At 52.9% G+C, this 24,001-nt stretch overlaps 1 protein-coding gene across 5 annotated transcripts in view; it reads left to right on the top strand.

Moving 5' to 3' along the window:
• The window catches only part of RXRA (retinoid X receptor alpha), a 94,818-nt gene that overhangs the window by 64,089 nt on the left and 6,728 nt on the right, over positions 1 to 24,001 (top strand). For 4 of the 5 annotated variants that reach the window (XR_009152288.1, XR_009152287.1, XM_058159150.1 and 1 more), the window contains exons 3-9: positions 2,785 to 2,935; positions 3,479 to 3,658; positions 10,128 to 10,184; positions 13,524 to 13,693; positions 17,324 to 17,453; positions 21,411 to 21,543; positions 23,546 to 23,637. Coding sequence is in view for 3 of the 5 variants with exons in the window: in XM_058159150.1 (XP_058015133.1) it covers positions 2,785 to 2,935; positions 3,479 to 3,658; positions 10,128 to 10,184; positions 13,524 to 13,693; positions 17,324 to 17,453; positions 21,411 to 21,543; positions 23,546 to 23,637 (913 nt within the window). In the remaining 2 variants the exon portion in view is untranslated. The remainder of the gene's footprint in view (positions 1 to 2,784; positions 2,936 to 3,478; positions 3,659 to 10,127; positions 10,185 to 13,523; positions 13,694 to 17,323; positions 17,454 to 21,410; positions 21,544 to 23,545; positions 23,638 to 24,001) is intronic. The other variant, XM_058159151.1, reaches the window with a different exon arrangement.

Raw genomic sequence — 24,001 nt, 5'->3', positions numbered from 1 at the left:
TTGGAACTTTTGTGTGGTGACAGGGAGGGTGGGAGCTGCGATGTCCCCCTCAGGCCAGAAGCTCTTTTGTCCTCTTCACCCTACAGGCTCCCTGGGACTGGCATGCAGAGGGTGGGAAGACCACCCTGGGTTTAGTGGAGAGCTTGGTTCGGTGCTGCAGGCATAACAAATAGTTGCTGGGGTTTTGAAAGTTAATGAAACAATTGCTTTGTTTATCTAACATCTTAGAGTACTGTATGGTTTCTAAAATGCCTTGAGATATCTTGGTTCTTTCATGAGACTTGAAAGGTGGCTTCTCAGCCCCTCCCGGCCATATCAAGATCCAGGCTAAGGCTCCCCTTGCATGAATCATATTCCTTGGAAGCCCAAAGAGCTGCTGCTGCTGCTGGGCTCCCTTCCTGCCAGCCTCCTGATCGCCAGGTAGTGGGGAAGGGAGCTGGGCTTCGCCCCTGGCACAAACACCCCTGACTCCCTGGCAGCTGAGCTGAGGGAGTGGGGAATTTTGCAGGAGGAAGTGGCTGTGTGTCTTCACTGGGGATTCTTGGCTCTTCCCTGGAACTGCTGGCCACGAGGGGCCCACCCGCCTTGGTGCCACCCAGCAGCCAGGGAGGCACAGCGCCCCCCCCCCATGTTTGCATACAAGGGAAAGCAGCTCCCCAGATCTCCCCCTTTGGAGCCTGCCTCTGCATCTCCAGGCCTCTGCTTTCCCCTGAGGGGCCAAGGCTCCTGCTTGGCTCCTGCAGTGGAAGCACCCCAGAAGAGCAGGAACAGCAACACTTCCATGGGGCACCCCAATTTCCTTTCTGCATTGGTGGTGATGTGAGGAGCATTTGGGGGCTCCCAGCGGATCCAGACCATGGAAACTGCCTTCCGGCGTCTTCACCCTGTCTTTCGGGAGAGCCGGCATTTCCCACAAGGTGGGCTGGGAGGAGCTGGAGGGGGCCAGCAGCTGACGGGCTGTGGGTTAACTTTATGCCAGTGGTTGCGCTGCGGGCTCCCCGACATGCTGGATTGGGGCTGCACGCTCAGCCCTAGGCCTAGCCCTGCGGGAAAGCTGCAGCTAGAAGCAATCTCTGCCTAATTCAGCTTCTCCGTCTTAGGATGGAAGGGAGCCCATTTCTGACTTCGTTTTCCTGGTTTCTGAGCTTTGCCCAGAGTGCAAAGTCACCAGAGCTTACCAAGCCTGGCTGCTACACAAACACAGCCGCTGGCTCTGTAAACTTTGGAAACTAGCTTGACCCCCTCCTCTCTGTGGCAGCCCCTCAAATATTAGAAGACTGCTATCCCGTCTCCCCTGGTCCTTCCCTTCACTAGACTAGCCAGGCCCAGTTTCTGCAACCGTTCATCCTATGTTTTAGCCTCCAGTCCCCTCATCATCCTGGTTGCTCTTCTCTGTACTCTTTCTAGCGTCTCAACATCTTTTTTTATAGTGTGGTGACCAAAACTGGATGCAGTACTCTAGGTGTGGCCTTCCTAAGGCTTTATAGAGTGGTAGTAGTACCTCCCTTGATCTTGATTGCATCCCTCTGTTAATGCAATGTAGGATTGCATTGGCTTTTTTGGCTGCCGCTGCACAGTGCTAACTCCTATTTAACTGGTTGTCCGCTAAGACTCCAAGATCCCTTTCAGAGTTACTGCTATGCCTCCCCCTCCCCACCCCAGCCTTTCTATCCCAGCACCAGGCCATGCAGCTGCTCCTGGACCCAGCCCAGAACCCCCAGCCAGGAGCTCCCCATCTGCACTGCCAGCCGGGGGAGTGCTGTTTGTTTGTCTGTGTGTGTGTGTGAGAGTGTACATGTATGGAGCCTGGGTCTGGAACCCAGGTAGGTTCTGAGATTTAATGATGGAGCCCTTCAGGCAGTCCATCGGCCGAGGGGGGCACGGATGGGGCAGGATCAGGCCACCTGCCTGGGAATTTTGACTGAGAGCAGGAGAGGATAAAGAAACAGAACAAGCCTAATAAACTGTGGTTGCTGAAAGAAATAAAGAATATTTAATATAAATCTGTTCAAAGGAGGGAAATCTACAAGCTCTTTTAGCTGAATTTGTCTGCTGTGTTGGTTTCATGTGATGGGGGGGGGGAGCAGGGAAGGATCCTGGCGTTTTGGCAGGGGACCAACCCAGTCAGGAGGTCTCCCCTCAGCCTGGGCAGAGTGGGGCTGGCCGGCACGTGGGGCCGGCCTAGTCTGGCAGGCCGAGGTGTCCCCTTCCTCTTTTGTGGTGGGAAGGAACCGATTCTCACTTCCCAAACAGCCACGGGAGCCAGGAGATCTGATTCTGCTGAGGGCAGCATTTCCCGAGAGAGAACCGGGTTGTGAAAACAGCTCACCCACCCCATTAGATCTGGGGAAATTCCTTGGGAAAAAGTGAAAGTGGAGATGCAAACACGCCTTAGATTAGAAAAAAGCGCTTGAAAAGGTGCAGGTTGCCAGCTGGTGTGGGCAAATGAAGAACGAGGTCAGCGCAGAATTGGCAGGAAGCGCCCCTCCCTCCCCAATTTGCATGAGCAAAGCTCTTCACAATGAAATGGATGCCCCTCCCCAGCCTTGGCCCATTCAGAAGTCACTCCTCCAGGGACTGTGTGTGTTTGTGTTTGTGTTGGGTGGCTGAAGGTTTTGCAAAAGGCCTCATTCCTTAAGTGGGCTTTCCACTCTGGCCCACTGGCTCCTGAAATGGGGAGGGGGGGGTCAACTCTGCCCAGCACTTGGACAGGAGCCCTGAGGAGATTGTGGGTTTCGGAGTTTCTAACCACATCCTCCCTTTCTTGCCCCCCTTTCCTCCCAGCTCAACTCCCCCCTGAACCCTGTGAGCAGCACCGAAGACATCAAGCCCCCCCTGGGCATCAATGGGGTACTCAAAGTGCCAATGCACCCTTCCTCCGCCATGCCCGCCTTCACCAAGCACATCTGCGCCATCTGTGGAGATCGCTCCTCAGGTAATGCCAACCTTGCACTGTTTCTAGCTGGCATCACGGCCCTGTCCAGATCTCTGCTCCTAGTTGGTCTTCAGCTGCCCACTTGGCAGGGAGGGCATTTCCCACAAGTGGGGGTGACTGACAGGGCTCTCCTCCTTCCTTCCTCCATCACAAAAGGCCCCAAGCACACAGCAAGTGAAGTCTCCCTGCCTGGCGGGACTTGGGGATGCCAAGCTGGGCAGCTGAATCTCTCCCTTTCCCACCCAGATTCTGGGGCAGAGAGGCTGGTGCAGTCACTTGGTGTGGACGTCGCTCCAGTCCCCTTAACCTTTGACCGAGTGCCTCCCTGGGTGATGAGAGGGCTCCTCTGACAAAGGAAAAGGCTGGCACTTGCCATCCTTGCACCACAGGGCCAGCTAGAGGCTGAAGTGAAACATTTCTTGGAGGCAGCCCTCCCACTTGCCCTGCCCTGCCTGTCCCCCTCCCCTTCCCACGGGGTCCTGGTGCCAAGCGGGGCCTCTTTCCTTCCCTACCAGCCCCATCTGTCTTCTCCCCCCCCCTCAGGCAAGCATTACGGGGTGTACAGCTGCGAGGGCTGCAAAGGCTTCTTCAAGCGGACGGTGCGGAAGGACCTGACCTACACTTGCCGAGACAACAAGGACTGCTTGATTGACAAGCGCCAGCGGAACCGGTGCCAGTACTGCCGCTACCAGAAGTGCCTGGCGATGGGCATGAAGAGGGAAGGTGAGGCTGGGCGAGCACAGACCGTGTAGGGAGTGGTCATAATTGTGAAGGCTGTCCCTTCTGGTGGTCAAAGAATCAAAGAATGGAAGGGCTAGAAGGTGATTTGATCCATCTAGACCAACTTCCTCTCAATGGGACAATGATATTATTTTCACATTTATGCAGAATCAGCCCACCCCCTTTGTTAGGCATTGCCTTGTTCCTTGTTTGCGTGCTGTTTGATATAAATGTCAGGCCCGCTCTACTCAGATCCATAGGCAAGAGAGACCCTCGACTCCATTTGGTTGAAGCGATAGGTTCTTTTACAATGGATTAGTGGCTGCAGTGAAAGCAAGGCTAGATTTGAATATTATTGCAGAAAGGTTATCCTTTTCCCCTTTCCATGGCCCTTCTGCCTTTGTCCCTTTTATTGGTGTCCAGGTATACAGTTGCAAGCAGCTCAAATGTTTTGGGAACCGCTTAGATATTTGGTGCATCTCGGTGCCGTTTCTCACTCTGCTCCCAGGCTAGGTGTCCTTGGCAGCTGGTTTATCCCAGTGCGGTTTGCTGGAGGGGAGTCCCGGGCCCACTACCTCGTTCTTAGTAACATGCAGGTCGGGCTGAGAAATGCAATGCTTGACTCAGGACAGTGAGGGAGCCGCACACTCTCAGGAAAGAGGAGGCCAGGAGTAAGCAGAGTCTTCGTTAAGCAGCAGCATTGGTAGCTTAATGCCAATCAATTCACATCCCTTGTTTTATTCCTCACCACATTTTCCCATGATTTCATTTTGCATCAGCGTCCATCCCATGACCACAGGACACTGTATTTTGGTGTCCCTCCCATTCTGTTTGAAATACTCGGATGGAATCATAAGGACTAGGCACTTAGGGTTTTTTAATATAGTCTGCCTGAGAATGTGATGAAGTGGGTTTTTATATCTTTGGAATTCCCAGGAGGCAATTTTGGCACCGTCCTTTCTCTTCTTCAGGTCCTTGAAAGCCACCCAGGAAGCAGTTCCCTTGTTTGGGTTGGGTTGAGAAGAAGGCTGGCCCTGGTTGCGCAGTCAAGTCAGCTGGCACATCCTTACCCCACCCATGCCCACCTCCTGGTTTCTTGCAGCCCTTGCCTGCTTCCCCCACCCTATGGGACACCCCTCCTCTCTCTGTGGCCGCTTCCAGAACTTTTGACTGGGTGCATGGGTGGGAAATCCCATGGAGAGCATTCAGACGCTGGGTGGGGGGATTAAGTTAGCACCTGCCAGGTGTAGACCCGTCAGCCCTTCAAAGTAGACAAGACTAAGGAACCAAAGTCATGAGTGCTAATACGACTCTTATTATAAGGTTACGATAACAGAGATGCTCCTCCACCTTTGCTCCCTTTATCATCCTGAGAACCAGGGAGGGTCTTGTCGGAGATTACATTTCTGTCCAGGTCTCAGATTTCTTTTCTCTGTCTTGGCAGTGGCTCCTCTTCTTGTTCATTCCCGCTGGTCATTGCAGGACAAAGCAAAGCATGTCTGCAGGTCCTACAGGGTTTTTTTGCCAATTGGATGAGTAACGAGGGAGTCCTTGGTGCTCCTGACCTTGGTTGTTTTCCTGCAGACATTTCATGACCCAACTAGACATCATCATCAGTGCTAGACGGGAGTGGGGTTGGCTCTCTATCTAAATATACAAGTAGCTTTCCCTTTCAGTGAGCTCTGCCCTGTGGAAAGTGTTCAGCACAACAGGTCCACAAAATGGGAGCGAACCCCAAGAGAAAACTGGAATCGGGGCGCGAGGGCTCCTCTGAGAACCCTGCCTGCCTTTGGGACAGCTGCTCGGGCTGCTTGTGGGGATGTGGTGGGGCAGCTTCTGCTGGCAAGCCCTGGCGGCCCCTCTCTTGGAGGTGCAGGCTGATCATCTGCAGGTGGACTTGGGGTGCAGCCTGGCTTCACTTCTGGACCAAAGACCCCAGAAGCAAAAGACATCCCAGGCAGGATAGGACAGAAATGCCCCCGCAGCTCCTCTTCAAGATAGTCTACCTCTGCAAGTGGAGGTTCCATCTGGATAGCATTCTTCCTTACCTGCATCAGACTGTCTGGTAAGCAAGTTATTCTGGAGAGCAATTTTTCATTTCCCTCTTTTCCGGTTAAGAAAGGTGCCTCACAAGAAGTAGGAATAACAGTGAATGAAAAGTCAGCCAATTGTTCAAAAAACAAAACTTGTGGGTGTGGCTGTCTGATCATAATGGCCCTACGAAGAGGTGGGAGGTTGGGGGGGGTCTCCCTTTCCTCCTCCCCCTTTGTTTGGAAGGAGATGCAGAGGAAGAGCACCTGGCACTCTGCAGGGGTGGCGTGACACCCCCCCCCCGGGCCATAGTCCAGGTTGAAAAGGGCGAGGACAGGGGAATTTCTGTGCAGTGGCCTTCTCCATCAGCCTGGCTAAGTGTGGATGTGGGGCCTGTTTGAATTGGGGCATTGTTGCCTTTTTAAGGGGGCAGGAAACTCTGACAAGGGCTGCGGAGAGCATTAATGCTCTTCTGGTTGTGGGCAAAGCCTTTAAGCGGCCTCAGTAGCCAATCCAGGCAGGGATCCAGCCTACGGGCAATGGCACAAACAGATTCCAGAAGCTTCTCCATCGTTGGGCTCCATAGGTCCCAGCCAAAGCTGTGTGTATGCCCAGATTGCTCACATCTGGGCATCAGTCAAATCACAACAGACATGTTCACCTGCTCACAAATTGTCCCTTGGAAGCCCCGTGGCTCCACTGGAGAGGTAGTGATGCCACGATTGTGCCTGCGCAGCTCCACCACTGGCCATAGTCAAAAGTGTTACCTGCCCCTTAAGTCACCTTTCCTCCAGGTGAGACAAATTCCACTCCCTTCTCTTCTTGTCTTCCGGTTCCCATCCTCCTTGCCGCTGCTGCTCTCCAAACTCCAGCGTTGAGGCCAGAGCGATGTTTTGTGGTTCTCCAGATTCTGTGGCCAGATGGGGAGAGGGGCTCCCCCATTGGGATGCTCTACGTTCTGCAGGGCTTCCAGAAATTGTATATAAATTTGGCCCGGCTGTTCTGTACTCTGTCTTGAGCCCTGGAGATCTGAACTCATTTGAGGTCAAGAGACACTCCCTGCTCGGGTCCCTGAGATGCCCCAGCTGGGATCCTGTTCCTTCCACCCACCCTCCCTAATTTCCCAGGGGACCACTTATCCTCTCCCCAGAGGAGACTGCCCGCCCGCCCTCCCCAGCCAGGAGCAGAGGGCTTCTGCTTGTTTTCTGTTCTTTGGCTGCCTTCCTTGAGTATTTGGCACACCGATTCATTTCTTTCTGAGCTCAACATATCTCAGGAGCTTCTCGCGCTCTCCTTAGCAGCCTCTGAGAACTGCCGTTGCTTCTGGGCACTAGGTTTCGAAGCCACGGCTCCCTTCTTCCGCCCTTCCTTGGCAGCTTTCCCTGTCTGTGGTTTCTGCACCAAGGGGTGACCAGGGTAGAAGCAACCCAGGACCCAGCATGATCATCCCTCAGTGGAGAGGCCTGGAGGGGCTCCAGAAGAGCATGACAAACCCCTTGCCAAGCTGGAGGAACGGACCTCAAACCTGGCAAAAATGCTAACGAATGCCATCGTTCCGGAAGGTTCAGAATAGTGGCATTGGCTGCTTTTTTTTTTTTATTTGCATTTATATCCCGCCCTTCTCTGAAGACTCAGAGCGGCTTACATTGTGTAAGGCAATAGTCTCATCCTATTTGTATATTTATATACAAAGTCAACTTATTGCCCCCCCAACAATCTGGGTCCTCATTTTACCTCCCTTATAAAGGATGGAAGGCTGAGTCAACCTTGGGCCTGGTGGGACTAGAACCTGCAGTAATTGCAGGCAGTGGCTGTTAATAACAAACTGTCTTAGCAGTCTGAGCCACAGAGGCCCCTTGACTTGTCCCTTCCGATGAGGAAAGCGCTGATGAACGCCAACAACAGTCTTTGAGAAGGCTGCCCTTTGCTCGCTTTTTCCATCCCAAAGAGGAAAATGACGGCGAGTGCCAGCATTTCTGCCCCTCCAAGTGGGGAAGATGCAGGAAATGCCAACATTCTGAGAATGGCATCTACCAGCGTTGAGACCAGATTCGAGGCCCTCTCCCTCAGGGTTTTCTCGCCGTGCCTGGAGCAGAGGGGAAATCCTTGCACTGCAACAACAGACCTCCAATCCAAACCTCCCCTCCACTTCTAACCTTTCCCGCTAGCTTCTTCATTGACTTTCTGGGGAAGCCATCGCACGATTGATGGCAGGGCACTCGGGTTGTAAATCAGAATAGTTTCCCAAGTACTTGAAATGCAGTCATGTGACAGGGTGTGTCCCGATGTTTTACAATGACCAATTTGGGCCATAAACCACCAGTTCTTGAGGCTCTGCGACAGTGAGTAAATTTGTAGGACTACCTGTGTTGGATGCAGCAAAGGCTGAAGAACTCTGAGAAAATAGCAGAAAAAAAGTCCCCTCTTGATTGGAGGATAGATTTTTAACCAGGCAAAAAAGTTCTTAGTTTCCCTAGTACACAATTTCTGATCTTGATAAACTATCAGAGCTTTTCTCAGAAGAAACAACTCCTGAAACTTTAAATATTTTTATCAGTAGAGGAACCTAGTCCACAAAGCCCATTGCAGAAAGATCTGGAGCTGAGTTGAGGACGTCCATTTTTCTCCTCTGGAATGCTTGTGTGAACGGCAACCGACCGTAGACTTTGCTCTGCAGAGGAGAGTTGTGCGCCTTCGGAGGCCAGGAAATGGTTGTGGCTTGCATGTGGCAGACGTTTGTGAAACAGAGAATCCACAGAGAGGCTGTTTCTCAATCTGAGAACTCGGAAAGAACGAGAAACGGCCTGATTTTAAAAGCAGACAGGCAGGCAGGCTGGCTGGCTGCCGAGATACACCCACCTGGCGTACAGAAATAAGAGCGTGTTCATGTTCTAAGAATGAGCTTGACATGATCCGTGGCATGCTTTGCACCATGAGGAGAAATTCTGGGATGGGATGTGGGGTGGGGGTGCTCTTTATGCCATAGCCTGCCCTCTTGGGGGGGTGGGGGGCAGAAGTCTCCTGCCAGAGGTGAAGGCTGTCAGATGCCACCTCAAAGCTCTGCTGCTAGGCCTCTGAGTGGCTCTTTCAGTCCACCGTCACCTCTGGGAACCTGATGGGACAGGAGGGAGTCCAAGCTGAGGCCATCCATCTGCCGTCTTCCTTTCTCTGGCTGGGCCCAAACTGGCTCCTATTCTGGAAAAATGAGTTTTATTCAATCTGAAACTAAGGCAGTGTATTGGAGATCCCCAGGTTGTCTAATGGTTCCCCTGGGAATTGTCCTGCTCTAGCACAGTGCCCGGATGCCGGCCTCATTTTCCCAGGGATGATTCCTTTGGGCTTGGGAGGGGCCGGGGGCCATGGCCAGAGGCGCTTAGCCCCTTCCCCCGTCCCACCCTAAGAAAGGCTAAGCCCAGAGAGCACCAGCATTCCTTGAATGTCTTTGCAGCCTCCCTTCAGCCCAGCAGGCTCCCTGAAAGATTCACCAGGGAACAAAATAGCAATAGCACTTCGACTTATATTCCGCTTCACAGGGCTTTCCAGCCCTCTCTAAGCGGTTTACAGAGTCAGCCTCTTGCCCCCAACACTCTGGGTCCTCATTTTACCTCATTTCAGAAGGATGGAAGGCTAAGTCAATCTTGAGCCAGTCAGGATCAAACTCTTGGCTATGGGCAGAGCCAGCCTGCAATACTGCATTCTGACCACTGCGCCACCAGAGCCACTCAGACTTACTCTCTGTTTAAAAAAAGGCCAAGAAGCCAGGCAGAGGCCGTGAGTGTTGGTGGTCCTGCTCTGATGGGAAGAAGTGGCCAATAATGCCTGCTCTTCATTTTCCTTCCTGAGTCCCAGCAGCTTAGGAGAGTGGTGCAGTGGCCTAGAGGTGGAGCTCTCGCCTCACATTCAGGAGGCTGTGAGTTTGATCCTAGGTAGAGGCAGCTATTTCTCTCTCTGGGCACAATGAGAATATATCTGCTGAGCAAAAACTCTGCATTGGTGACAGGAAGGGCATCCGGCCAGTAAACACTCAGCTCCATTTAGTTGCCCAGACTCCACCCTGCAAGGGATTATAGGGCCATTAAAAGGAGATGTTCCAGCAGTTTAGGAGAAAAGGAGCCCGCTTCTCATTCCTCTCCCCCCACCCACCAGCAAAGGCCTGACTGTAGATGGGGCAGAGAGACAGAAAAGGGGGCTTGAGAGGACCAGTTGCCCTATGGCCACAAAGATTTAGTAAGGAAGAAGAACACCTTAAATAAACTGGGCCAGAAACAGAGCGCCCCCACAACCACCCCCACCCCGACTTTCTCCCTGGGAAAATGTACTACAAGTGCCATGTATTTGGGTGGTCAAGAGCAGCAGCAATTTAATGACTAGAACATGCACCGCAGCGGCTGCTGCCTCTCTTCTAATGATGTTTCATTTCCAAATCTCTACTCTATTGCAGGGATGGAGCACCATCCATCCCGACCCACAAGACTCCCTGGAAGGCAGGAGCAACCAGGTACTCCCATTTCAATCTTACTAGACCAGCTGTTAAGCAGCAAAAATCTCTTGGTGTCCCCAGAGGGTGACCTGGAGAGGCTGAGTCCTCCCAGAATCGGCCGAGTCCTTCTCACTCTGCAGGGGCAGGTTCTCTGGGGAGAAAAGGAAATATATATTTCAATATATATTGAATATATATATTGGAGCTGCAGGGCAAAAGATGAGGCAAACCCTTGGTGCAGATTGCCCAGCCCAGGGAAGGGACACAGCAGGGCCACAAGGGAGTGAGAGGTTTCTGTGGCTTGTGGTGGGCTGGAATGTGGCTCTCTGCAGGGCCACTTCCACAATGCACCATGCAAGCTCTTAATGCACTCGAGACAATCAAAGCGACTCAAGGCAGCAGGCTGAGGAAGGTGGGTGTCTGTGGCTCAGAAGCTGCATTAAACCACCATGGCCATTTCTTCCAAGGCGGATGCTGCGTGGAGGATCCTTTTTAAGCCAGGGCTTGCATTGCGCCTGGGAGGATTCGGGCAGACTTTCTCGGTCTACAGGGCCCTTAGCACTTTCCAAACTCTGCCTTGCTGGGGCCGCAACAAACTCAATATTTTACAGGTCCTTTTACTAAACTGCGAACCGTTGTGTGGCAGCCCTGAGAATTTGAGAAATGGTGACTAGCGATGGTTGCATTCACACCGTTAACCGGACAGGTGTGGGCCTGCAGTTCTTGTGAATAAACAGGCAGGTGTTCTGTGGGTCTGGCCTTAACTAAAGCCTCCACGTGCAAAGGCAGTGTAGCTCAGCGTTACAGCGGTGTTGGGAACAGGTGGTGGGCAGCCTCCTTTCCTCTTCGTCTCTGCTGAAGGCTTTCTGACTTGGCATCCTGGGAGGGCTGCGTGTGGCAAGAGAGGTTGTGGTGGGCAGGCAGGCCACTGGATGACCCATTGGCAGCAGTTCCCCAAAGACGAGGGCAGGTGTGAAGTTCTGGACTGGGCTTTGTCTTCTTTGTGTCTCAGCAGTGAGCGTCACACACGGAGATCCCACAAAGGAAACGGTGGGGCGCTTAGAAGGAGGGGAGGGCGGAAGGGCCATCAAGGAATGGGGGGCACCAAAAAGGACCACTGGCTGCAATGCAAGAGTGGGCAGCAGGTTTGAGTTGCTGCAAAGCTTGGCCAATTCAGTGCTGGGCCCTGCAGCAAATAGAGAGCCAGTTTGTGTTTTTCTTTGTCGGATGGTGGCTGAAAGCAGAAGGCAGGGAAAGTGCTGTCTTTTCGCCCTGAAACTGGCCGTTGGGGTTTTGTAATCTGCTTTAGAGAGAGATGGATACCTTAATACTAGCACAACAAACAAAAAGCAAAGCCAAAGAACAGATCTTACGGTGTTGCACTGGGCTTCCCTGCAGCAGAATAAATGTCCTACCCTGCCCCCCCAATCTCTCAAACGCCGACCTCTGAGGGATGGGGATGGCCTCCCCATGGGCGTGCATGAGGGGCTCTAGGCCTCTGCCCTAGAGGGGCATTTGGCCTCCTTTTGCCCATTGGGACTGCAGAGCTGGCTAAGTGTGGCTGAGCAGCCCTGCAGCGCATTTGCCCTGCATGAGCCAAGGGCCGAAGACTGGTCAACAGCTGCCAAGCTGCCAGGTGTTAGTCCCCCTCCCTGCTGACCCTTTGAAGAAAAGGAGTAATTCTATCCTGTTTCTCACCAGGCTGTCAGTCTGCCATCCAGTTCCAGATTCTGGCCATGCCAGCAAATGCCAAAAGAATACCCAAATAAGCCTCAGTAAGTGACTTGGCACAAAGGAACCAAATTTAGTCAAGTCCACCCTTGGTAATTTTGGGAGGGGGCAGAGTCAGGGTGGCAGAGGATAAAGCGAAGAACGTTGGTCTGCCTTAGGGTTACTGAGGGTTACTGAGAAGAGGAGGGGTCCATCTGAAAGCCAGCTGCATTTTGGCTGCATCCGTGTGTGTATAGGTGGACTCCAGGTGATGCAGGAAGTAGTCCTCCTCGGATCTCTTAAGGAGCCGTTGGCCAAGCCCGGAAGGGACCCGGTCCCCTTGAAAAAAAGGCGCCTGGTGGGTTAGTTAATCGCCCTTCTAAGGACCACTGTTCAGACCCCTCTCGCAGGACAATTGTGAGCTATCAACTAAACTACCAAGTTCAACAAGTCTTTAGAGTTGTACAGTAGCCAAATTTTGCACCATTGCCATGGCAATTAGAAATCTCTGGAGCTAATTGTTTCCCCGCTTGTGTCTAGTGTATGGCTGAATACTGTAGGTTTTACTGGCTGCTGTGTAACGTATTGCAGGGCTTCAGCATGTTTGGTCTGTGACTGTATCTTTGAATGAGCTAAACTGACAGCCAAAAGGCAGGAGCTCAGCCAGGGGCCAGGGCGAACCTCCCACCTTCACCGCGTCCTGAGTGTGGGTGGGCGTCTCCTCCCCATCAGGAACAAACCCACTCATTCCGAATGGAAACACAGCACAGCTTCACGATGCTTGGAACTGCTCTCAAACGGGTCCTGAGACTGAGCCCCTTGCAAGGGCCAGAGCAGTCCAGGCCTGGGGTTCTCCCAGCTTGCTAGGCCTGTCCAAGAGGCTGGACCAAGTCAGGGCTCCCTGAAGCCCAGAACTGCAGGCCAACTGGGCCTTCTTCCAGGAGAGGCAGGTCCTGCCCCTGGGTGACTCCATGCCATTCTGCAAAATGGGAGGGCAATTCTCGGGTTTGGTGTGGTGTGTGTGTGTCACGTTTTGTCTTGATGTCCTTCCTGAGGGCCACGAGGGTTTTTCAGCCCAGCTGAGTTGTGTCTGGAGGGAGCTTCTGGGTGAAATGGGCAGGTCAAGCCTTGGGGAAGGTCAGGGTCCGACTTAAAACCAGCCCCTGCCCCCACCGAGGGAAAAGTAACTCAGTTTGGGCTGGCAAAAGGTTCTTAAGGCTGTGATTTCCCTTAAACCCCCAAACCCTTAATCATTTTCATCCCTTTTCATCCCTTCCCCCCCAAACAAAAAGAAGAGACCAGGTAGTCCCCGTTTAGTGACTGCTTCATTCAGCAACCACTTCTAGTTACTAAATGGATAAAGAAATAATTTTTATGACCAGTCCTCCCATTTATGACCTTTACAAATCTGTAAAGCTGAATTAAGGAAAGGAAGATCGGCTATGTTTTCACTTTCCAGCTGCTTTGCTTAATGACTGAGTTGCCAGTCTCAATTGTGCCACTAAATGAGGACTACCAGTACTGTACATTGCTGCCCACACCCATAGACCATCAGTGGCCCACCTCAATTCCAAGTCCCCCGCCACTAAAGCTTTCGGCATCCAAAGCTGTCAGACTGACACCTCCCCCCTTTCTTGACCCTTCCAGCTGTCCAGGAAGAGCGGCAACGAGGCAAAGACCGCAACGAGAACGAGGTCGAATCCACCAGCAGTGCTAACGAGGACATGCCGGTGGAGAAGATTCTAGAAGCTGAACTGGCGGTGGAACCCAAGACAGAGACCTACATCGAAGCCAATATGGGCCTGACTCCTAATTCGGTAAGCGAGTGGCCCACCTCAAGGCCCAGTGGTAGGAACTCTTGGCTCAAGGGCTCCAGGCCGTACTGGAAAAGAGGTTCTTCCACGAGGCCTTTGATGGCCGTAGTTCTCCTCTTCCTTCCCTTTTCGGGTGGCCAGGGCAGTTCAGCCATTTTCTTCCAGCCCCATCGGAGAAGAGGAACGTTTGACAATGAGTGTCCCAAAGGTGCTTTTTCAGGAGGCAACTGCACTTCCTTGTTTTTTCTTTGAGGACGTTTCGCTTCTCATCCAAGAAGCTTCTTCAGCTCTGACTGAATGGTGGGAAATGAAAGGATTTACATTCCTTGCAGACAGCTGGTCCTTTGCATCCTTTTCAAAAGAAAAAACCAGAAAGTCCAGTTGCCTCCTGAAAAAGCACCTTTGGGAGAACCATGACCTGGATGTCTGAGAACCTCTACAGACTTCTAGCTATACAATTTGGGATGAACACCCTTGGAATCAGGGGTCCCCAACCTTTCGGACCTCAGGAACCACTAAATTCATAATTTTAAATCCCATGGACCACTAATATGATCTGCCTAATGACCGGCTGGGTGGGCGTGGCAACGTGGTCATGTGACCCAGTCACATGACTGGGTGGGCGTGGCCAACTTGATGTCACTTCGAGGGCTGCCTTGCCAGCCTCTTCTCGCCACTCCTCGCCTGCCTGCCTGGGCTCCTTAGGGCCCCAAAAGGAAGCAGTTGTTGGAGCTAAGCAGCCACCATGAGAAAGAGTTGGCAAAACAGCTGGCTCAGTTCAAATTGGATCTGACTGAGAAGGAGGCTCAGCAGAAGCACCTCACTGAGGACTAGGAGCATAGGCTTTCCAAGCAGAGGGGAAGACTGTGGGAGGGCAAGGCCAGGTACCAGCACCTGGAGGTTCAGCGGGGGGTGAGTTGGTCAGCCAGTTCCAGGCCATGATGCTGTCGCACTGGAACAAGGCCCTCCGGTTCTTTGACATTGCTTCCCTCCAGCCTTCACCTAAATCCCTGGCACTAGGAGGCTGAAGCAGACCCCCAAGTTGGAATTTCTGCCCTCCTCCGGCTTGCACAAAAAGACCCCAAAGGGGGAGACTCTGTGCAGCAACAAAAACATTCATTACATGTATCCATCTCAGGAGGCCATTGTTTGAGGACCCTTGATTTAGTGCAATACAAAAAACGCAAATAATTTTTCTGCGGACCACCAAAATTTTCTCGCGAACCACCAGTGGTCCACGGACCACCAGTTGGTGACCGCTGCTTTGAATGGTGTGGGAGTAGGAATGGATTTCCAGGGGGAAAAATTGCAGACTACAGGAACCAGGAGCCCCACTCAGGTGACCCTGAGGACACAGATAAACCTCCAGGTGCTTCAAGGACCCTCAAAAAGGATGCCAATGGCCAGCTGTCTGCAAGGAATATAAATCCTTCCATCCCCCACTATCCTGTCAGAGCAGAAGAAGCTTCTTGGATGAGAAGCAAAACGTCTTCAAAGAAAAAACAAGAAAGTCCCATTGCCTTCTGAAATAGCACCTTTGGGACAACCTGGATGACTGAGAATCTCTACAGAGTTTGAGAATGAGCTTCCAGGGTCTCCAGGAAACACAAACAGCCTTTCTACAATCCATTCAAAGTCATGGGCAGCAAACCCGAAGGTGCCTGGTCCAAATTTCTCCAGGGCCAGAGTGACCCTGCAGGCAGGACACCCCACCCCATCCCCTGGAGCATCCGTAGTGCTTCAGGCGGGGCAGTTCGCCCAGGATGGAGGGCAAGAAGCCAGGAAGTGAGAGTGGGCAGAGGGAGGCTGGGATCACCCAAGGAATGCCAGAAGGGCTGCTCACCCCCCCACCCCCAGCAACCCCATCCCTGAGAATTCAGCAGAATTCCCCCAATTTCTCCTTCTCATTGTTTCTCTGGGGTGAGAAAGGAGCTGTAGGGGAGGAAGTGCTTTCTTCGGTCTGCCAATCCTGCCAAAGGGAACTTGGCCCACTGCCAGCCTGCCTGTGCCTTTCTTGGGCCAGCCAGGACTCTTGGCAAGGCACAGAAAGCGGCTGCTTCCCTCTGGCTGCCTGGCTTCAGAATCCCCAGGGGAGATGAGCAAGACCAGGGAGCAGAGGATGCAGCAGCAAACGAAGGCCAGCTTCTCCTCGGAGGCGGCCCCTGGCCAGGGAGGAAAGCCACAGGGGCGGCTGCTGGGCATGGTGCTCAGCCTGGGATGTTCCTGGGTCAAGCAGTGCCTGAGGAAGGTGTGTGCGTGTGTGCCTGTGTGCTGAGAAGGGAATCTGGGACGGCCGGGTTCTTTGCAGGGAGGTTGCTGCCTCTGGGGCTGCCCTTGTTTTTGTATACCCAGGAGAAAGCCTCCTTTCCCCTGAGCGGCCGCTTTGTGAAGGGGGCTCTGGGTGCCGAGGCTTGCTGGGGTCTCCGTGGGTTCTTCCCCAATGACTCCAGAGCTGTGGATATATCTGGCCTGGTAGAGCTGGCTCAGAGACCCTAGAGGACAAGGCGTGAGAAGGGTGCAACTGAAGACCCCCCCCCAGCTGCCCAATAGAGGCCCATTGGCAGGGTGGGAGTTCTCTTGGTGTCCCCCCCCCTCCCCCCGAGGGCATCGCCTCTGTCTGGAAGGGCTCTGGGTAGCCTGGCTGAAGAGCCTGGCCTGCTGCGTCTTGGCTTGCCTGGTTAGCTGAGATGGGGGGCTGCCTTGCAAGGGGCTTGGGGAGACTCTCTGGCTGAGGAATGAGCAGAGGAAGGGCAGGGAAGTGGGGTTTGCCGCTCCCCATGGGGCCCCCTTTGCCCAGTGGCTTAGGGTGCTGATGGGAAGAGGAGGAACTGAGGGGGGGTCTTAAGAGGGGAGCCTTGTGAATTTGCCCACTCAAGACCTCCTGTTGGGGTTGGGCGTCACAGCCGTCGATCCTGGCATCCGAGAACTTCACCAAAGCGGGTTTTTTGAGGTAGAGATGTTCCCGTCAGAGCTGCACATCCTTCCCTCTCTCTCTCTCTCTCTCTCTCACACACACACACACACACACACACACACACATACCTCTTTTTCCTTCTGGCTTTGCTGCCTTCTCTCTTGACTCCCAGCTCCTCAGATGCAGACTTGCTCCCTGTGGGCATCTGCCTGGCTTCAGAGAAGCCCCCCCCCAGCCCCTCTGCACACGGGAATGGCGCTGCAGCATCTGCTCTGGAGGCAGATGGAAGGGAGGGGCCGCTTCAGCTCTGGACTCCTGCCTTCCCTCCCTGAAGACCTCCATTGCTCCCTCTTTGGGAGGCCAGGCCGCATGGGGGGCGGGGGGTTTTTTCCTTAATCTCCTTGCCAGAGCTGAAAGGATTGAGGTGAGAGAAGTGGCAGGCAAAGGGCTGGCAAGAACTGTCTTGTGGGCATCTCACCTCTCCCAGCCCCCTTCCTGAGAGACCCTGACTGTACTTGGGGGGGGGGCAGGGAGAATAGATGCACCCTCAACCCAAAAGCAGCAGCAGCCAAGGAAGATTAGGAGAAAATCAAGCAGGGCAGGAGAAGGTTTTTTTGTGGGGGGGGGGGAGTTGGCCTAAGGAGGGCCCCTGCAGGGGATGGTGAGAGTGGCAGGGCCTTGGCCCTCTGATGCCCAACGCGGGTCTCTTCTCTTGGCAGCCCAATGACCCAGTCACCAACATCTGCCAAGCAGCAGACAAGCAGCTGTTCACCCTGGTGGAATGGGCCAAGCGGATTCCCCATTTCTCGGAGCTCCCACTGGACGACCAGGTGATCCTGCTCCGAGCTGGTGAGTAGTGAGTCGGCCCGGAGCTCTGGCAGAGATCGCAGAGCCAAGCGGCTCAACGGGGCATCTGGGGGATGGTGCTTTGTGGGAGAGGGTCAGGGCAGATTCTACAGATTAAGAGAGGTGGAAGGGACCTTGTAGGTCATCTAGTCCAACCCCCCTGTCCAAGCAGGAGACCCTACCCCATTTCTGACAGAAGGCAGTCCAGTCTCTTCTTCAAAGCTTCCAGGGATGAAGCTCCCACAACTTTCGAAGGCAACTTCTTTTCCACTGATGGATTGTGCTCACTGTCAGGAAATTTCTCCTTATTTTCAGGTTGAATCTCTCCTTGATCAGTTTCCATCCATTGTTCCTTGTCTTCAGGTGCTTTGGAAAATAGAAATCCTTCCTCCTCTCTCCGGTAGCCCCCCAAATATCCTGTCTCCCCCCAAATATCCTGTCTCCCCTGGTCCTTCTCTTCCCTAGACTTGGCATGGAGGGTGGCAGGACTAGTAGGTGCTGCCACAGTGCAGAAGGGGAGAAGCAGGAGGAGGGAAGGGGGGCTGGGGCTGGGTCCCCTGGTGCCTTTCACCTCCCTGGAGCTGAAGACAGTAATCTAGATTGAGGGAAGAAGGGAAGCCCTCGAGGCTGCCTGACCCCGGTCTCTCTCTCTCTTGTGGGTAGCTGAGAGGGAGCCTGTCTGCCTGCCCACCTCAGGCCTTCTCTGGTTCCTTTTCCTTGCGTGGTCCCCTGGTTTGCTCAGCACTTCCAGCAACTGCAGAGGCATGCAGAGAAGAGAGTGTGCTCCTTCACTCTTATCCCAGAGGGCAGGGCCAGGATTGGGGTTCAAACAACAGCAAAGGAGTCGGACGTGCAAGCCATCAGCCAATGGAAGAGATACCACCTAAGGAACCAATTCTTCTTCACCAGAGATGCTGCCTGTGTCACCTTTGGAAGCCATACTAGGCTGAAGGCTTCCACACGCTGCCACTTTCTCCTGTGTGGGAAAGTAGGAGAAGGGGGGGAGGTTTGGTACAAGGGGCCATTAGACATAATAACTCTCTTCCTGCCGGTCAAGGTCAGGCCAAGACTGCATCTGGAGAAGGAGTGGCCAGAGTGATGCCTGAGATGGGACGGTTGGTGATTGGAGCACGTGATGGTGGTCTGGGGCTTTGTACTACTGAGGAAAAACCCGGATCCCCAGATTCGGAGTTTATCCAGTTGTGCAAGGTTACCTATGCTAGTAAAAGAACTTTGAAAGATGTTTGCCTCGGAGTCTTTTCTGCAGGAGGGGGTTTTCTGGAACGCTGACAGCCTGACTTTTCAATGACTTTTGACTCTGAGTTCATACTTGCAGTAAACATATACACAACATTTCCTTCCTTCCAGAGAGGGATCTTGGAGTCCTAGTGGACGATCCCTTAAACATGAGCCAGCCGTGTGCAGCAGCAGCCAAAACCACCAATCCTTGGTTGTATAAACAGAGGCATGGAATCAAAATCACGTGAAGTGTTAGTACCACTTTATAATGCCTTGGTAAGGCCACATCTGGAATTCTGCATGCAGTTTTGATCATCACATTACAAAAAAGATGTTGAGACTCTGGAAAGAGTGCAGAGAAGAGCAACTAAGAGGATCAAAGGCTTGGAGGCTAAAACATATGAAGAACAGTTGCAGGATTTGGGTTTGGCCAGTCTAAAGAAAAGGAGGATTAAGGATGAGATGATAGCAGTATTCCGGCATTTGAGGGGCTGCCACAAAGAAGAGGGGGTCAATGTATTTTCCAAAGCACCAGAAGGCAAGACAAGAAACAATGGATGGAAACTAACCAAAGAGAGAAGCAACCTGGAATTAAGGAGAAACTTCCTAACAGTGAGGACAATGAACCAGTGGAACAACTTACCACCAGAAGTTGTGGGTGTTCCATCACTGGAGGCTTTTAAGAAGAGCCTGGGAAGTCACTTGTCTAAAATGATATAGGATCTCCTGCTTGAGCAGGGGGACTGAACTAGAAGACCTCCAGCTCTCATGTCAGCATTCCAGAAAACCCCCTCCCCAAGTAAAAACTCCAACCGTGGTTCGGCCACTGTCTGGAGATCTATTCTGATTGATGGCTTGATTGTAGTTAATACTAGCAGGATGTATCAAGGAAGGGAGGGAAGAGGAATATTCAGCTCTTCACCTTAGGCAAAGCCCCTTCCACCTGGGAATATGGGAAGCCTGAGCTCTGCAGCCTTCCAAGACACCTTATAGAAAGGCCAAGGACCCTGAAGCGGCTCGGAGGAGTTGCTGGCTGACCTTCCCAATCGCTTCCTCTGGTGCATCTTGGCAAGCAGGTCCCAGTTCACACCTCTGGAATAATTTGGAGAGTTCCAATACTTGCAGGCTGGAACCACAGAAGCTTGTCCCGAAAGATGTTTATTGCTCCCCAAGGGCTGTTTATTTCCTCCACACACATATCTGGGGTGGAGAGTGAAGGATCCAGATCCAGCGACTTCCTTTAGACTCCAAATGTAGGGAGGAACTGGCTGTGGCAAGTTTAAAAGAGCTGGAAGAAGGTTTTGCTGCGGGGGACAGGACAGCTGTGTGTGGAAGCTGCAGGTCAGAGTTGAGGTGCTCTGGAAAGCCGGCCTGAGCCCCCTCACCTTGGCTTCAACCTGCCTGATGTTTATCACAGTTGTGACTGCTAACTAGGCTGGGAATTGCAGCATCCACACAGCCAGAATTGCTGTTTGGATAACTCTATCTAACAAAATGAAATTCAGTGTAGAGAAAAGTAAGTCCTACACTTAGGCAAGAAAAACCAAAAGTTCACATATAAACTGGGTGAAACCAGGCTTAATAGCAGGAACTGTGAGAGGGATCTTGGAGGCTTAGTGGACAACCAATGAAAGATGAGCTAACAATGTGTGGTGGCAATCAAAAAAACCAACACAATCCTAAATTGCATTAACGGAGATACAATCAAGATCAAGTGAGGTACTAATACACTCTGTAAAGCCTTAGTAAGACCACACCTAGAGTACTGCATCCAGTTTTGGTCACCACACTATAAAAAAGAGGTTGAGACTCTAAAAAGAGTGCAGAGAAGAGCAACCAGGATGATTAGAGGACTGGAGGCTAAAACATGCAATGAACGGTTGCAGGAGCCAGGCTTGGCTAGTCTAGTGAAGAGAAGGACCAGGGGAGACAGGATAGCAGTCTTCCAATATCTGAGGGGCTGCCACAGAGAGGAGGAGGTCAAGAACCTGAAGGTCAGACAAGGAACAGTGGATGGAAACTGATCAAGGGGAGATTCAACCTGGAAATAAGGAGAAATTTCCTGACAGTAAGAACAATCTACCGATGGAACAGAAATTGCCTTCAGAAGTTGTGGGAGCTTCATCCCTGGAAGCTTTCAAGAAGAGACTGGGCTGCCATCTGTCCAGTGTAGGGTCTCCTGCTTGAGTGGGGGGTTGGACTAGATGACCTACAAGGTCCCTTCCAACTCTCTTAATCTGTTAAATCTGTTAAACTCTGGCCAACTGAGGCTCCTCAGGCATGGGAATCCACAGCCTTTGGTAGACCTTGCCGTAGCAGCAAAGAGATCTCCCTCCATTGGCTGCTGCATTCAAAGCCCCCTTAGTCAGGATGGACCCCCCCTGGCATGCCTTGGTAAAGAACTGTGCTTGGATGCAGGATGGTTGGGTGGGAATAAGCTCAGATTTGCTGGTCCCTTTTCAGACAGGAGCCTGTTCCCACGGGGAGAAAGGCTAGGGTGGCACCTTCCGAGCATTTAACTATTTAAGCATTCGGTTTTAATTCTTTATCCCACTATTGGATTTCATGGAGAGACTGGCTTGTTATTCAATTTTATTCTGCCTGGAGCCAAGATAATTAATTTCCTCCCGAAACGAAGCTCTGGGGTATAATGACCACTCCTCCCCCATCCTGCAAGGCTTTGGCTGACTCCTCCCCTCCTCCCCACTTGCTTTCCCCCAGGTTGGAACGAGCTGCTGATCGCCTCCTTCTCCCACCGATCCATCGCGGTCAAAGACGGGATTCTCCTGGCCACAGGCCTCCATGTCCACAGGAACAGTGCCCACAGTGCGGGAGTCGGGGCCATCTTTGACAGGTGAGGAGCAGTGGCTGGTGGAGGGGGCATGCACGGCCTTGCCCGCTCCCCTCTTATTTATTTATTTATTTATTTATCAAACTTATATACCGCACCATCTCCCATAGGACTCAGGGCGGTTCACAGGCATATTAAAAACAATATAATAAATAAACATTAAAACCCAGTTAAAACTAAATATTATCATGGCCTGATCACTAAAACAGTAAAAACCAGTAAAAACCCCATTAAAATTTAGCTAAAACATTTTATTCTTAGGCTAGTCCCGCACGCTGAAATAATAGAGTCTTCAGTTCACGTCTGAAGGTCCGGAGGTCGGGGAGTTGTCGTAATCCCGGAGGAAGCTCATTCCACAGGGCCGGTGCCGCCACAGAGAAGGCCCTCCCCCTGGGGGTCGCCAACCTACATTGTTTGGTCGACGGCACCCTGAGGAGGGCCACTCTGTGGGAGCGCACAGGTCGTTGGGAGGCAATCGGCGGCAGAAGGCGGTCTCGAAGGTATCCCGGTCCTAAGCCATGGAGCGCTTTAAAGGTGGTAACCAAAACCTTAAATTGCACCCAGAAGACTACCGGTAGCCAGTGTAGGCCGCGCAGGATAGGTGTTATATGGGAGCAGCGCAGTGCTCCCTCTATCACCCGCGCGGCCACGTTCTGGACTAACTGGAGCCTCCGGGTGCTCTTCAAGGGGAGCCCCATGTAGAGAGCATTGCAATAGTCCAGGCGGGAAGTGACGAGGGCGTGAGTGACCATGCGTAAGGCGTCCCGGTCAAGGAAGGGGCGCAACTGGCGGATCAGGTGGACCTGATAAAAAGCTCCCCTGGCGACGGCTGTCAAATGATCCTCTAAGGACAGCCGATCGTCCAGGAGAACGCCTAAGTTGCGCACTCCTCCCCTGGGGGTCAGTACTTCCTCCCCCACAGTCAGCGATGGTGTAAGCTGACTGTACTGGGACGCCGGCACCCACAGCCACTCTGTCTTGGAAGGGTTGAGTCGGAGCCTGTTCCTCCCCATCCAGACCCGCACAGCCTCAAGACACTGGCCCATCACCTCAACGGCTTCATTGGGGTGGTTCGGGGTGGAAATGTACAGCTGAGTATCATCAGCGTACAGATGATAATCCACCCCGAAACCACGGATAACCTCACCCAGCGGCTTCATATAGATGTTGAACAGGAGGGGCGAGAGAACAGACCCCTGAGGCACCCCACAAGTGAGGCGCCTCGGGGCCGATCTCTGCCCCCCTGCCAACACCGTCTGCGAACGGTCAGAGAGATAGGAGGAGAACCACCGATAAACGGTGCCTCCCACTCCCAATCCCCCCAACCGTCGCAGCAGGATACCATGGTCGATGGTATCAAAAGCCGCCGAGAGATCTAATAGAACCAGGACAGAGGAACAACCCCTGTCCCAGGCTCTCCAGAGGTCATCCACCAATGCGACCAAAGCCGTCTCGGTGCTGTAACCGGGTCTGAAGCCGGACTGGAACAGGTCCAGATAGACAGTTTCCTCCAGGTGTTGAGGAAGCTGATTTGCCACCACACTCTCAACAACCTTCGCTAAAAAGCGAAGGTTGGAGACTGGACGATAGTTCACTAAAACAGCCGGGTCCAGGGAAGGCTTCTTGAGGAGGGGCCTCACCACCGCCTCTTTCAAAGCGGCGGGGAAGACACCCTCCAACAAAGAAGCGTTGGTAACTTCCTGGAGCCAGCCTCGTGTAACCTCCCGAGTGGCCAGCACCATCCAGGAGGGACACGGGTCCAATAAACATGTGGTGGAGTTCAACCTACCCAACAACCTGTCCATGTCCTCAGGAGTCACAGGATCGAACTCAGCCCAGCTCTTGTGCCCAGGATCTGGCCGTGGCCTTCTTGGTGAGGAATGAGACCACGACTGGCCCTCGGGGTTCCAGAGATTCTGCAAAAGGGGGCAGGGAAATGCCATTGGGGTAAAAACAAGACCAACTCAAGACCAGTTCCTCTCTTCTTGTGGCTGGGCCCCTGCAGGGTACTGACCGAGCTTGTGTCGAAGATGCGAGACATGCAGATGGACAAGACGGAGTTGGGCTGCCTGCGAGCGATCGTCCTCTTCAACCCAGGTAACTCTCTCCTGCAAAGGAAGGAAAGGGAGGGGGGTGGAGGAAGACACACACACACACACACACACACACACACACACACACCCCTTGGCAATCTGCCCTTCATCCAGTGCGAAACTGGTCCATGGAGAGCTTTGCAAGCCTTGAAACTGTGGCTGGGCAACTTCTGACGGCAGGATCAGCCTTCCTCTTTGGCTGGGGAAAAAACAAGCATTAGTGAACAAGGAGATCGAAGCAGTTATTTTCAAAGGCAGCTGGGTGGCCCCATGTCTTCAAGGGGCACATAGGTAGTTCTCGACTAAGAACCCGCAGCTGGAGTGGGCATTCATCATCTTCTTTTAATGATTGGTAATCCCTTGCGGGG

Source organism: Ahaetulla prasina, chromosome 16 (assembly GCF_028640845.1).
Source record: "Ahaetulla prasina isolate Xishuangbanna chromosome 16, ASM2864084v1, whole genome shotgun sequence".
NCBI classification, from domain to species: domain Eukaryota; kingdom Metazoa; phylum Chordata; class Lepidosauria; order Squamata; family Colubridae; genus Ahaetulla; species Ahaetulla prasina.
The sequence above is the reverse complement of the archived record's forward strand: the minus strand, read 5'-3'. Positions and strand labels throughout refer to the sequence as shown.